At 39.1% G+C, this 15398-nt stretch overlaps 1 protein-coding gene across 1 annotated transcript; it reads right to left on the bottom strand.

The window, feature by feature from the left end:
* Window positions 1–408: 408 nt before the first annotated feature.
* Window positions 409–14859, bottom strand: LOC124125632 (perlucin-like). Its single transcript, XM_046488978.1, has 4 exons — window positions 14746–14859; window positions 1913–1998; window positions 1103–1196; window positions 409–679 (listed from the first exon to the last, which is right to left on the bottom strand). The coding sequence occupies exons 1-4, from the start codon at window positions 14807–14809 to the stop codon at window positions 453–455; spliced, it is 471 nt and encodes a 156-aa protein (XP_046344934.1). The 5' UTR covers window positions 14810–14859; the 3' UTR covers window positions 409–452.
* Between the last annotated feature and the right edge of the window lie 539 nt (window positions 14860–15398).

Genomic DNA, 15398 nt, shown 5'->3' with positions numbered 1-15398 from the left:
TCTTGTGGTAGAGCGTCCGCCCGGAGAGCGGAAGGTCCGGCGTTCGATCCTCGGCCGCGTCATACCAAAAGACGTTAAAAGACGGTACTTGTTGTTACCCTGTCTACCGCCTCCTTGGTCTAGTGGTAGAACGTCCGCCCGGAGAGCGGAAGGTCCGTCGTGCGGTGCCCGGTCGCATCATACTAAAAGACGTTAAAAGATGGTACTTGTTACCCTATCTGGCGCTCGGCAATAATGGGCTAGAAATAGGACTGGTCGACTGAGAATACTGCCTATTACTGCTTAAACTGCGGCGTGGTATCTGAGTGTGCTAGAGTGTGCCGAGTGTGTTCCCTGTAACCTGTATTTGTTTATCAGGTTAACTGTAATATATGTATAAAGGGTACGTTTATTTCTTAATCACACATGTGAAATTGTTGTTTCCAGAGACAGTCTGCAACAGCCAGTTTTATTTATCCTCTCAGTGGCGACATCTGACAAATGAAATTTGCTTTCATGTCACAATGAATATCATTCCACCTGTATCCGAAAACTTTGTGAGCTTCGAGACAGTGTTCATTATTTCCGCGGTTAGTTGGTTGCCCTGGTGCCCAGTTGGTGTAAGTGAAGGGCTTGTTCCCCGTCCATATCCAGTGTCCCTCCAGACCAAGGTCGGTGCCCCCCAGGTAGTATCTTTCAGCTTCATTACATGATAAGAAAACAAAGAATGTGTTTAGTATGAGACAACGGCCTATTTCAACACATATGACATACAATGGGTATTCATTATTATAGGAAATAACTTTTGTACACGTATCTTTTATAACGTATCACAAACCATGCAAATATCTATTTACATACCTATACGTATGAAAGTGAACCACTGAAACCTCGTTTTACGCTACAATTACGCTATTGGGATGAATACAATTTTCCTATATACATTGCTATTTGTATATGTATCATGTTTGGGAGAGGCATTCAGATAAAAAAAATTTGCTTGTTTGCCAATCACTCCACTTTATGGAAATAAATATATTTATATCATACAATTTTCCAATGACGTGTGTACCATTGAATTTGGGGTAAAGCAATGATAATTGGCACTTCTGAGTATACCCACCTTTTCCCCGCTGGGTCGCATACCCTCTGACAAAGGCATCCTCGGTGTGACTGGTGATGGTGACCAGATCACTGCCCAGGAAGCGACAGATTGACTGTGGAGAATAAAGAACAATTCTAACTTATGTCACACATTCTTCATAGGACGTATGAACAAAGGAACTCATGTAAAAGAGTTTACACCATCTCTTCAGCTGTTCAGGAATAAAACTTTGATGGTTTACACTCTTAGGGGAACAATTACTCTTTTTCAATCCACTGCAAGGAAACAACCATCAACAATCTCAGTTACTCATTTTATGCTACAAAGTTAAGAAGATCACTGACTTCCTACAAAACACATTTTTAATCAATCTTATCACTTCGTGCAGTTCCTGTTTAGAAGATCAATCAATAAACGAACGTAAGCAATACCAAAAACAACAACTTTAGAGGTAAAACGTTTTATCCTTGCAGTGAAGGTAATGTGTCACACATACACAGGTTTTGTTACATCAGATATCACCCTTAAAGTAGTTCGTCCTGTCAAGATCTTAAGGTGGTATTGATTATTTTATGTGGACATTTGACCAAACACATGATACATATTTTCTCCAATACAGACACGTCTTGATCATGCGAAAGAAAGCTTGAAAATTAGTTGTTTTCCATTTACCAAACGTTGTATAAAATCCATACACGCTAACATTTTTTTTTACCAATTGCGTCAAGTTGGATAAAATTACGTAACTGAAATGTAGATGTGTGTCATGAAATAACTGCCCACAAATCTGATGACGTTTCAGACTTCTGGAATGTATAAATCACTCACCCTCGCTTCTGCAAATGTTCCTTTTATGTTCGAGAACCAATAACAAGAAGCTCCATGCTTGTGGAATCCGCCTGTGCACTTCGTGCCTGTATATAACAGTGAGAGCCACTACAGAGTTCATTCTTACTGTAGTAATTATAGGAAAGAATATAGCTTGTCAGGATCAGATCGGATTCCTTGTCATATGATAAGAAACTAAATAGGGTTTTATGATAAACATGTGTTGTTGAAGATCATTTCCTTTTAATCTGCCTATTCCCTTGTGTATGGAATGTAGACTTTAGAGGTAAACTTCCCCCTTTATTTACAGCAGCTGAAGATGAAATGGAAGCCGTCACCATCATCATTCTGATAACAGCATCTCTAAGTTGCTATGGTGACCCATTTCAGTTGTGAGTGTCATGATATGAAATGTCTGTGTTCTCACCTTTCCCTTGACATTGTACATGGGATACTGTTTCTGGAGAGGCTGAGGAAACACTCTAACAGTGGAAGACTGTAGAGACAATATGTCTTTACTACCCACCTTCAACATAGAGTTGCTTGCAACAGCCCAACAGTAAGAGAGACAATACTCCTTTACTACCCACCTTCAACATTGAGAGGCTTGCAACAGCCCAACAGTGGAAGATTGTAGAGACAATCTGCCTTTACTACCCATCTTCAACATTGAGAGGCTTGCAACAGCCTAACATTGGAAGATTGTGGGGACAATATGTCTTTACTACCCACCTTCATCATAGAGTTCCTTGCAACAGCACAACGGTAAGAGACAGTAGCAACAGTCTGCCTTTCCTACCCCACTTCAACATAGAGGGGCTTGAAACAGCCCAAGAGAAAGAGAGACAATCTGCCTTTACTACCCACCTTCAACTTTGAGAGGCTTGCAACAGCCTAACAGTGGAAGACTGTAGAGACAATATGTCTTTACTACCCACCTTCATCAATGAGAGGCTTGCAACAGCCTTACAGTGGAAGACTGTAGAGACAATATGTCTTTACTACCCACCTTCAACATAGAGGGGCTTGTAACAGCCTAACGGTAGAAGACTGTGGAGACAATATGACTTTACTACCCACCGTCAAGATAGTGTGGCTTGAAACAGCACAACAATGAGAGACAGTGGAGTCAGTCTGCATTTTCTACCCACCTTCAACCTAGAGAGGTTTGCAACAGCCCAACAGTGGAAAACTGTAGAGACAATAGGCCTTTACTACCCACCTTCAACCTAGAGAGGCTTGCAACAGCCCAACAGTGGAAAACTAGAGACAATAGGCCATTACTACCCACCTTCAACATAGAGAGGCTTGCAACAGTCCAACAGTGGAAAACTGTTGAGACAATAGGCCATTACTACCCACCTGCAACATAGAGAGGCTTGCAACAGCCCAACAATGGAAAACTGTAGAGACAATAGGCCTTTACTACCCACCTTCAACATAGACACACTTGCAACAGCCCAACAGTAGAATGCAGTAGAGATTGTCTGCATGTATTACTCTCCTCCAACATGGAGGGGCATGAAACAGCCCAGCAGTAGAACTATTCTGCTATCTGACAAAATACCTGTTTTTCATATCATGTCCCTTTGCTATATTGTTGTGTGTCACGAGAAGAGGCTCGATTAAAAGATATATAAATATAAATTATAAAAATATAATTATACATAGGGTGTAATCGGACATCTCTACTCCTATATTCTTGCAAGCATCGTCTTTCTGAGAACAGTGAATAACTAGTCGTCCTTTTACGTCCTAACTTCACCACCGTTCACTAAGACAGAAGGACCTGGCACCACCTGGTGCCATCACTGGTGCCATCACCTGGGGCCATCACTGGGGCCGTCACTGGTGCCATCACTGTTGCCATCACTGGTGCCATCACCTGGGGCCATAACTGGTGCCACCACCTCGTGCCATCACTGGTGCCATCACCTGGTGCCATCACCTGGTGCCATCACTGGTGCCATCACTGGTGCCATCACTGGTGCCATCACCTTGGGCCATCACTGGTGCCATCACTGGTGACATCACTGGTGACATCACTGGTGCCACCACCTGGTGACAGTACCTGGTGCCATCACCTGAGGCCATCCCCCGGTGCAATCATTGGTGCCATCACTGGCTCTCTATGACCCGTTCATGTGGTATTCGACGCTTCTTTTGCCGCTTGCGCCCATTTGAGTTTGTTTCCGTTGATGATCGAGCGGATTACTCTACGGCGTTGATGTTTTAAATTAACACAGTGTACCATATGATAAATCGCCCTTTATCACAACAAAGAGGAAACAGTATTCAACATCGTAAGTGAGTGAGTGAGTATCGTTTTACGCAGCCTTTTTTAAGCAATATTCATGCAATATCAAGACGGGGGACACTGGAAATGGGCTTCGCACATTGTAGCCATGTCGGGAATCGAACCCGGGCTTTCGGCGTGTCGAGCGAATGCTTTAACCACAAGGCTACCCGACCGCCACTATTTAACATCGAAGGCATTAAAGTTACATTTTACATTGAGTATAATTCTAATGTTATAATTATTTTATATTCCCTAGTTTTAAGGGATATTCTGCAAATAATATGAAGAAATTTAAGCTTAGCTCATTTCAGTGTATATGCTGATGTAGAAACAAGGAAACGAACTAATTTACAAACGACAATGTCAGTAAGGACATCGAACATCCGCTTATCGGCAAGCTGGTCACACAGGCCAGTGTGAACAGTAATTACAAAATGTCACTTGATATTCTATGCAGTTCCATCCACGTGCGAAGTGTTTTGTAACATATGGTTCTTATCTGTCAGGATGTGTTTGTGTAACGGGTCATCATAGCGAAGTGAACAACTATTGCATGCCTGAATGACACACAATGAAGCCAACATCACTAATCGACATGTTTTGTTCGTTGTTCATATTTTCAGATATGGTATCGCTAAATGTTAATGCCATCTTCAAATGTTAAGTGTAAACTTATAGTACTTGGTACGGGTTTTTAGACATGTTATGTCTTATGTACAAGTTATTAAATATACATGGATCTATTACCACGCGGTGAATGTGTATTCATTTCAAGTTCGTTTCCCACTATTTTGGGAACATTTTAAGTCCCTTAAAGATGGTAGATTATCCAATAACACAATTATCCAAGTTTCCTTTACCATCACAAACAATACAGATAACTGCTCACTTTGGTGCACTGTATTGATTTCTTTGCACGATCGGTGCTGAATTCTTGGCCGTGGAAATGGGGCAAATTGAAAAGAAGTAAAATGGATACAAGATTACTTTGTAGTTTGGACTCATATATCCAGAAATAATCATGCCATCTTGTAACATTACTAGTAATCATGGGTGTATCACTCACTTCACATACGACGGGCACAAGGGGAGGACAGGACATGCTTACTCACTTCACACGTGACGGGTATTAAGGGTTGGACAGGACATGCTTACTGACTTCACAGATATGACGGGTATTTAGGGTTGGACAGGACATGCTTACTCATTTCACACATGACGGGTACTAAGGGTTGGACAGGACATGCTTACTCATTTCACACATGACGGGTACTAAGGGTTGGACAGGACATGCTTACTCACTTCACACATGACGGGTGCTAAGGGTTGGACAGGACATGCTTACTCACTTCACACATGACGGGTATTAAGGGTGGACATGACATGCTTACTCACTTTACACATGACGGGTATTAATGGTGGACATGCTTACTCACTTCACACATGACGGGTACTAAGGGTGGACAGGATATGCTTACTCACTTCACACATGACGGGTATTAAGGGTGGACATGCTTACTCACTTCTCACAGGACGCGTACTAAGGGTGGACAGGGCATGCTTGCTTACTTCACACATGACGGGTACTAAGGGTGGACAGGACATGCTTACTCACTTCACAAATGACGGGTACTAAGTGTGGACATGCTTACTTACTTCACACATGATGGGTACTAAAGGTGGACATGCTTACTCACTTCACACATGACGGATATTAAGGGTGGACATGCTTACTCACTTCACACATGACGCGTACTAAGGGTGGACAGGGCATGCTTGCTTACTTCACACATGACGGGTACTAAGGGTGGACATGCTTACTTACTTCACACATGACAGGTACTAAAGGTTGACATGCTTACTCACTTCACACATAACGGGTATTAAGGGCGGGCATGCTTACTCACTTCACACATGATGGGTACACAGGGTGGACATGCTTACTGACTTCACACATGACGGGCACTAAAGGTGGACATGCTTACTCACTTCACACATGACGGGTACTAAGGGTAGACAGGACATGATTACTCACTTCACACATGACGGGTACTAAGGGAGGACAGGACATGCTTACTCACTTCACACATGATGGGTACTAAGGGTGGACATGCTTACTTACTTCACACATGACGGGTACTAAAGGTTGACATGCTTACTTACTTCACACATGACGGGTACTAAAGGTTGACATGCTTACTCACTTCACACATGACGGCACTAAGTGTGGGCATGCTTACTCACTTCACACATGACGGGTACTAAGGGTGGACATGCTTACTCACTTCACACATGACGGGTATTAAGGGTGGACATGCTTATTCACTTCACACATGACGGGTACTATGGGTGGACAGGGCATGCTTGCTTACTTCACACATGACGGGTACTAAGGGTGGACATGACATGCTTACTTACTTCACACATGACGGGTACTAAGGGTGGACAGGACATGCTTACTCACTTCACACATGACGGGTACTAAGGGTGGACATGCTTACTCACTTCACACATGACGGGTACTAAGGGTTGACAGGACATGCTTACTCACTTCACACATGACGGGTACTAAGGGTGGACAGGACATGCTTACTTACTTCACACATGACGGGTACTAAGGGTGGACAGGAAATGCTTACTCACTTCACATATGACGGGTACTAAGGGAGGACAGGACATCCTTACTCACTAAACAGATGACGGGTACGTTAATACTATTTTCATTATGGCAACTATATTTGGAGTGTTATGAAATAATTTGTATTTGTTTATGTTGACAGCGTTTTACATCAGAAATAAAACACTTGTGCAGATTTTAGTAACAGATCAATAATATAAATTATACCGCTGTCTTAACTAGATCGCGGTTAGAAAAAGCACTGTTTGTATAACGAAAGGCTGCCGCTGTCTTAACTGGGTCGGGGTTAGAAAAGCACTGTTTGTATAGCGAAAGGCTTCCGCTGTCTTAACTAGGTCGGGGTTAGAAAAGTACTGTTTGTATAGCGAAAGGCTGCCGCTGTTTTAACTAGGTCGGGGTTAGAAAAGCACTCTTTGTATAACGAAAGGCTGCCGCTGTCTTAACTAAATCAGGGTTAGAAAAACCACTGTTTGTATAGCGAAAGACTGACGTTGTCTTAACTAAATCGGGGTTAGAAAAGAACTGTTTGTATAACGAGAGGCTGTCGCTGTCTAAACTAGAATAACCAATAAACGGAATAGCAAGAGAGTAGCCTTTTCGCGATTGTCACGATCATGGCAAAATAATAGATAAAAAATCCATTAATTTAAAATTGTACAAGGAAACATATATATGGGAAACACTTTGTTGGAATAAATTCCTATTATATTACGTTCACGACATTAGTTCTGGAGTTTTCAAAGTAAAATTTAATATATATGTTTCTGTGATATCATGTAATGGTGATTCTAAATATAAAATATTGGTTGATATTGTTTGACAAACGGTTGTATACACCGTCCGTTGTGATACTTCTACTTAAGGATGTTTGTTAAGTCAATTGACATGCGTTCATTGTTAACAAGGATCGTTAGTGTGAAAGGATTACTAAGTTTGACTTTAACCATACTCACTCAGTTAAATAACTCCTTTCACATGAATCGTTAGAAGTTATGAACAAGCATATAATGCCAATATTTTGGATAATTGTACCAAGAATAAGAATTGATCCTAGAATGTTTACACTAAGATTCATTTCGGACGCTGAAATAATGCCGATGAGACGTTAAATGTTAACTCACTCACTCAATACGGACTATACGGACTATTTGTAGGGCGATAAGGGGTACAGGCCACGAGAATATTTATAGAGATACTAACACAGCCATTACACCTTATTACAAGATGGAAAACATCTTTGCTGTTAGTAATTACATTTATAGAAATCGAACCAATATATAGGCTATATGTTGTAGAACAGAATGCTATGCCAAGTCATTCCTCCCTGATACCATTAATAATTGGAATAGTCATCTGATATAGAGGATTATAAAACTTGGACAGTGTTACTTATATACAGTTAAGCCATGATACCAGATTTTGTCACATAATCCTTTATCGCCTCGGACTCGGTTGTAGTGATTTAAACTTCCATCGGCTTAAAAGACAATATATTAAGAAACGATTCGCCTTTCTATTCTAAAGGTTAAGTGAGTTTATATTCAGTGGTTTATGGGAAACAATTTGTCAATTTAGCTGTTTTGAAATCAGTCCATGTACATCCTACGTTCGGGTGAATTTGCACTAATGTAATAACTTAAGAATTAATTCATATTTTAAGACACGTATTAAGTATTAAACAGTTAAATAGCTTTTCTTAGTAATTGAACACCTTTCCATCGATCGCACCAAACTGTTGACCAATCGTTTTTGTTCTGTTTTAATGTATATATGTATCATTTAATACAATTTGCATATAGGAAGCTTGGTGGGGACTTTTGGGATATAAGCAATGAATACAGACTGCCACATTGTCTGAATGTCTTAACAATCACCGGGTGTGACCATGTAGACAGGATATTATTCGGATTTCTGATAATTACTCCATGAGCATACAGGGTCTTGGTGCTTGGGGATATTAAATGTAACTGTTTGTTATCAGAGGAGATTGATAGTGAACTTTTAATACCAGTTAGATATGATATCTATATGACTTATTTCTGTTTGACAAAGGATTTAGGGTTTATGTGTGGGAAATCCTTTCACACTGATGGAAGAAAGTCACTCAACCAGTTCATGTATTCTACGTCAAATAAGATCAGAACACGTGTATAATTACAACATCCTCAGGATACCAATAACATCGAAATGTACAAATTAACAAACATGACCAACATTATTATTTCATGATAATGTAGGTGTCATGCATGTAATTATAGCTATATAAACATATGTTTAATTATTCAGTTTGTGTGAAGTCGGTCATAAACAGTTGATTCTGAAATTCTTTAATCATGTACTTTTAAGTATATTTTCCCAATATTATATTATCCCCAAAAGGGCAATTATATTCATGTTATGTTTTTTCAGTCAATTTTTGAATACGAATTACATTTATGTTACTTTGATTTTATAAGACCAATGTTGTTGTTACAGACCAAGGGACCGACTAAGTTCATTACATGTCATAAAAGTGCCGGGACATAATGTGGTGGCAATATATTCTCTAATTAACACCTGTCACAAAGGGACGGGCCATTTGGGTTTGTCCTCATGGAATGTGTCATGCAATTTGTGTATTCACGAAATAACATTCAACAAACTATGTACTTAGTCCGGTGATTTAGGATTGATGCATTTGTACTTCGTTTAAATAAATGAATTACATTTTTTTCTTAATCGTGTGCGAAATACTCATAATGTCGAAAAGCGCAGGTTAAATCCCCAAATACTGACTTCATTTCTAAATAAATCACAACCCTCACTTATAATTGTATCACTTTAAATTTTAATGATGTAAATCACGTACCTGTCACTTTTAATGTAGAATACGTCAGTCACTCAACCAGTTCCACTATTATTTTCCCAAAAGATCAAAGATTAAAAAAAGTTATCAAGTTATTAATTTCCATATCTTTAGAAATACTTAATCTTAACATTGAAACTGCCATCTTGATTATTATTCTGTATTGAATGACATTAGATATATGCTCCTATACCGCCGCTGGTTTCTTAATTTGCGAAAATTAAACATTTGGTTTGCATCCAACCATGCGCGTGCCAAATTATACAGCGTCAAGCTTTCAGAGCGCCAACTAAGTTTTCCAAAGTAGAAATTAAGGGAAATGAATATTTATCAAGTTTCCTTTTGCTAGAACATATGCATGCTGTTGTGGTTTTTCAAAAAAATCTTCGTTCTCTCTGTTGTTAACAATATTAAAACAATAAGTACTATAAAATATAATACGGAAATATATTACATATTATTTACGCATCCGGCTGCTCACAATACAATGCTAGTAAACAATATTTGTGTCCCAGGGAGTGAATACCAATTAGACCAAGCCAGCTCTACAGACACTGACTCTCTCAAAAACAGCAAGGTACATTATACAGTTAATTGAAAACTGTAATCTCAAACATATCTAATGCTACTTCAACACTTGATCATATACTTAGCAGTTGAATATTCTGTAAAATTGAAATTAATCCTCTATTAGTTTACAGTGACGATTCTTGCAGGCTATATAATGCAGGCGCGGCCCGTTATGTTTCATTCAATCTTTATCTTTCTCACTTTCTTATAAAGGCATAATGATCAATAATCTCTTGTGTTGCAGTATGAAATGTTAATTTATTGTGAGTAAGGCTAATCCCTTTCTCCAGACATTAATTGATCACTCACCAACAACTGACAAGGGATTAATCCTCGTTAAAGCAGTACTAAGTGATACAGTATACTGCAGGTTAACTAGATTAATTAACCAATTAAGGGTTAAATGAGATTGTTTACTTAGAGTGTGATGTAATTCGTTTGATGTCGTTGTATGGTAAGCATACCCAACACTACCGGTAGCACCTGGCATTCACAAATAGTGTTGTTCTAATACATCAAGCTATAATACTGACACGTTGCTTAAGGGTTATCGGAATAAATTTGAATTTGATTTTCACATATTTTCCTCGTTTGCTCATGAGCATATACATGGATGTACATGCATATGCATTATAAATTTGAAATGCAATTGTAAATAAAGTTGTTGTTTTTCTTCAGAAGAGTCGTAACAGAGTCCTCGGGATACGCCATCGCAACCTTCCCGTCCAGAAGAAACAGAGGTACGAGGACGCATTAGAGATAGTTCAGTTGATGCCCTCCGAGGAAAGTAACTATGACGAAGACGGCATAAATATTTTTTACAGTACGACCAAAGAACTGCGAGTCGACGGAACTGCAGATGGTGAAGAGGCTCGCAGATGAGACATACATGAAGAAGCTGGACAGTACAGCAGCCTTCCCTAAGGCAAGACGTGTCTGCTGACCACCATCCAAAAACCCATTCCCTGACACGAAGAAGGATCTGTCATGGGTCAATACCGAGTATGGAATCCCGTAGTGTGTTGTGTTGTGTTGTGTTGTGTTGTGTTGTGTTGTGTTGTGTTGTGTTGTGTTGTGTTGTGTTGTGTTGTGTTGTGTTGTGTTGTGTTGTGTTGTGGTGTGTTGTGTTGTGTTGTGTTGTGTTGTGTTGTGTTGTGTTGTGTTGTGGTGTGGTGTGGTGTGGTGTGGTGTGGTGTGGTGTGGTGTGGTTGTTTAAATAGTGACACTTTAATAAACTACTCTTCTTCTTCTTCTTTTTGTTCATTGTCAAGATGCCGTGTATAACTTCCTAGACTGCTGACATGTGTTAACATTTTCTATCTTCAAATACCACGATGTGCCCACTGATACCGTCATTATGTTGATTGCCTGATTGTTAAGAACTATCAGTTGCGATATATTATATGATTGCTTTGTATAACATCGGCATGCTGTTCACTTTCATTGGGACTGGATTCTTTGCACAATAGCCAGAGTATCTCACTGTTAATTATTTTTCTTATCATTTGCATTTACATAAGTAAAGAACATATCAATTTAATCTGAATACGTCAATGTGTCAATTTCTTGTTCTAAAAAATACAGGTATAAGTATTCATATTCGACTTCTTATCATTTGTATTTGTAAGAATTTTTTTGAATTTTCTTGCGCCTGTTGTACATTACATTTATGGTCGTAGTTTGTTGACTTTGCTAACGATATTAGGCTGAGCCCCCAGAAATGTTTTAAACATTTGATTGCATTTTAAGCAATTTTGTGCCGTTTGAACAATATTCATACAAACAAATGTAACAGTGGCAAAAGTCAAATAAATAAAGATGGCGGATGCAGTAACATTTCGGAGTTAAATCAGTACTTTTAAAAATTCGGGAATAGCTTCCGCCACTAATGCCTACGTCCACTTTTGCCTACAGTTACTATTGCCTACAAAAAAAATAAAGCAGTGTGGAATAATGCCTACACAATGAAAACAACATACCCATGCTAGGAATGAACTCTTTGAAATTTCTTTGAAATCAGCAAATATCTGCTGTTGTATACTATAAGAACTAATGCAATGATGCAGAAATAAATTATTACTGTTAGTGATATGGCAAAGTGAAATAAAAAGTGACTTCATACAATTTTCTGTCTTTTGTCGCTTATAGGCATTATTCCACTAAAGTGGACTTGTCCAGTTAGAGGTTGGGTAGCACTGATAGCAGGTGTCGCTGAAAATCACTGGTGCATGACTTTGTTTATTGTAGACTGTAGGCAGACAGTTAGACAGACAGATTGTTTATTTGGCATTAGTGGATGTAGACATTAGTGGACGTCACCGCCACCTGGGAGCAATACTGCCACAAACGTGCAATGTCCCTTTTCCCATGTGGAAGCATATTGAGAAAAGCTTACCTTTGTACTTACTTATCTTTTGTAAAACATAAGAAATTAATACAACATATATCCCCGTGTTATGGGTTTTCGGACGCTGAATACACATTCATAGTTTTTTCACATGAACAACTGTAAAACATCTCATTCACTTATAAAAGACAACTTTATCATAAAAAAGTCATTATTGGAGTATTAACAATTTCTCTGTGAGACCCACCCCAACACCCCCACCCCCCCCCCCCCCCCCCCACCCCCCCACCCCCACCCCCCCTCGTCATAGTGCAAGTATTCATGATAGAAAACGTATGATGTCCGGAAACTTAAGATCCCATGATTGTGTTATGAATAATAATAAAGGCATGTTTGATGATGAAAGCTCTGATCGAAAACAGGACAATCCGTCACGGTTGTCCGGCAACACGATATTTTCGGAGTATTTTAAAAAAATAATTTGATTATTTTTTAAGAGGATTTTTCCAAGGACTGCCGTTTTAAAGAAACGCGATTTTCCGCGTTCCGCCGATATTTGACATTATAACAATGTATACCCTACAACTAAACCGACAGCTCAGAACAAACCAAATTCAACACTTTAAATTAATAATAAAATAGTTTCATCCTCTGTGCAATCCACTCTGTTGGCTAATCTGCCATGTGCACGAGAGCATGTTACAAATCACATCGCGGCCTCCTCGTACAAACGAATCCAAGCTCAGCACAAATCGATTTCAACACTTTCAATACAGAAGTCACGGCCAATGCAATCACCCCCGACAGCTTATCCTCTCTGTGCATTTGACCATAAAGTCTACTCACATACCAAGCACCGCGCCAGGAAAAGTACCAGACGCCTCAATCGCTTACCCGTCAATATCATTGCAAGGAGAGTATGTACTCCCGCTAACAGGGTGGAGTACTAATTAAACATTCCAGTAATGTTACACGCCACTATATCAGTTTTTTGTAACTTGCTGATACTATTTTGCACATACAAAACAATTATAGAACAATACATAGCAATTATCCTCCTTTACCAACATATACACAGAAACACAGTGCTCAACTTAAAACACTTCAATTTGCACATATATAATAATTATACACAAATACATAACAATTACCTCCCTTTACCAATATATACAAAGAAAACAAATTTGGATACACCATATATATAAATATGTATATTTTTGTATATGTCGTATATATAAACTTGTTATTTTTTGTATATATCATCATTCCAATCTTGTATATGCTTTGGAAATATCATCATTCCAAAGCATATACAAGCTTGTATAGATGGATTTTTTTTCCAGTGATTACTTCACACATGACGGGTACTAAGGGTGGACAGATCATGCTTACTCACTTCACACATGACGGGTACTAAGGGTGGACATGCTTGCTTACTCACTTCACACATGACGGGTATTAAGGGTGGACATGCTTACTCACTTCACACATGACGGGTACTATGGGTGGACAGGACATGCTTACTCATTTCACACATGACGGGTACTAAGGGTGGACAGGACATGCTTACTTACTTCACACATGACGGGTACTCAGGGTGGACAGGTCATGCTTACTCACTTCACACATGACGGGTATTAAAGGTGGACATGCTTGCTTACTTCACACATGACGGGTACTAAGGGTGGACTGGACATGCTTACTCACTTCACACATGACGGGTACTACGTTACGAGACAATTTCCCTTTCGATGCCATGGCATTCCAAACGTGCGGTGTGAAAAACAAAAACCTTTATTATAGATGATGGAAAACATTATGGACACACGGAACCTTATTGTAGAATGCTAATAGTCCCATATGGTAACACATGCAACATTATGGGTCGGCGGATTCCTACGTGCATTTTATAGAAGGCGGTTTCCTGGAGTATACACTAGTTTCTTCATGTTTGCTTTCAAAGACATATAAATGAGTGGTATAAACACATTTCTTTAAGGATGACAGTAAGCTAAAAAAGCAATGTTGTGTTTTCTTTCTGTTCGCACAGAGTATCAAGAAATTTTAGGAAAACATTATTTACTATTTATGCCATTAGGACATGTTAAACGTTTTGGGGAAATGAGTGACTTACCCTCTGTGTACAGGAGCATGGAAGAGCCCAACAGTAGAAGCGCAACACCAGAGAACACATTCATTGTTGCAGTTGAGATGCTGGCGGTTAGCGTGTCATAGGATGCACTGGCGAGTAAACGGATGTATATATGATATAAAGCGTTTTCATGGTTTGGAGCAGCTGTGAAAAGATGCGCATTGATTATGATATCGGGACACAAGCAGCTGGGAACTAATGATGCGTATTTAGAGGGACATAGGGCTAAACAATATTATAAACAAAAAAAAGTATACCTTTCACGATTTCTACTTTTATGAAACTGAATACATTTTATATGTTTTGATATCCGAGTATAAATAAATTATTTGAATTAAGTCGTCAAGATACAAATGTCATGTTTGTCGATTTAATTAATATTTACTAACGTAGGTTCATAAAATATGTATCTCAAATACACTTACCGTATTCGACGTAATAAGCGCCCAGGGCGCTCTCAAAATTAGAAATAGGGGGCCCTTATTTGAATATTATTTTGGTGGAAAAAAACAGAATTGAAAGATAAATTTCGTGGTTTATGCTGACAGCCTGAAATGTTTATATACTACAGATATATTTTTCCAGAATTAAATTGCCCATAATTAAGGGTGCATATAGCACACGAGCAAGTCTTG

Source organism: Haliotis rufescens, unplaced genomic scaffold (genome assembly GCF_023055435.1).
Source record: "Haliotis rufescens isolate VD_foot unplaced genomic scaffold, xgHalRufe1.0.p SCAF_84, whole genome shotgun sequence".
Taxonomy (NCBI): Eukaryota; Metazoa; Mollusca; class Gastropoda; order Lepetellida; family Haliotidae; genus Haliotis; species Haliotis rufescens.
The sequence above is the reverse complement of the archived record's forward strand: the minus strand, read 5'-3'. Positions and strand labels throughout refer to the sequence as shown.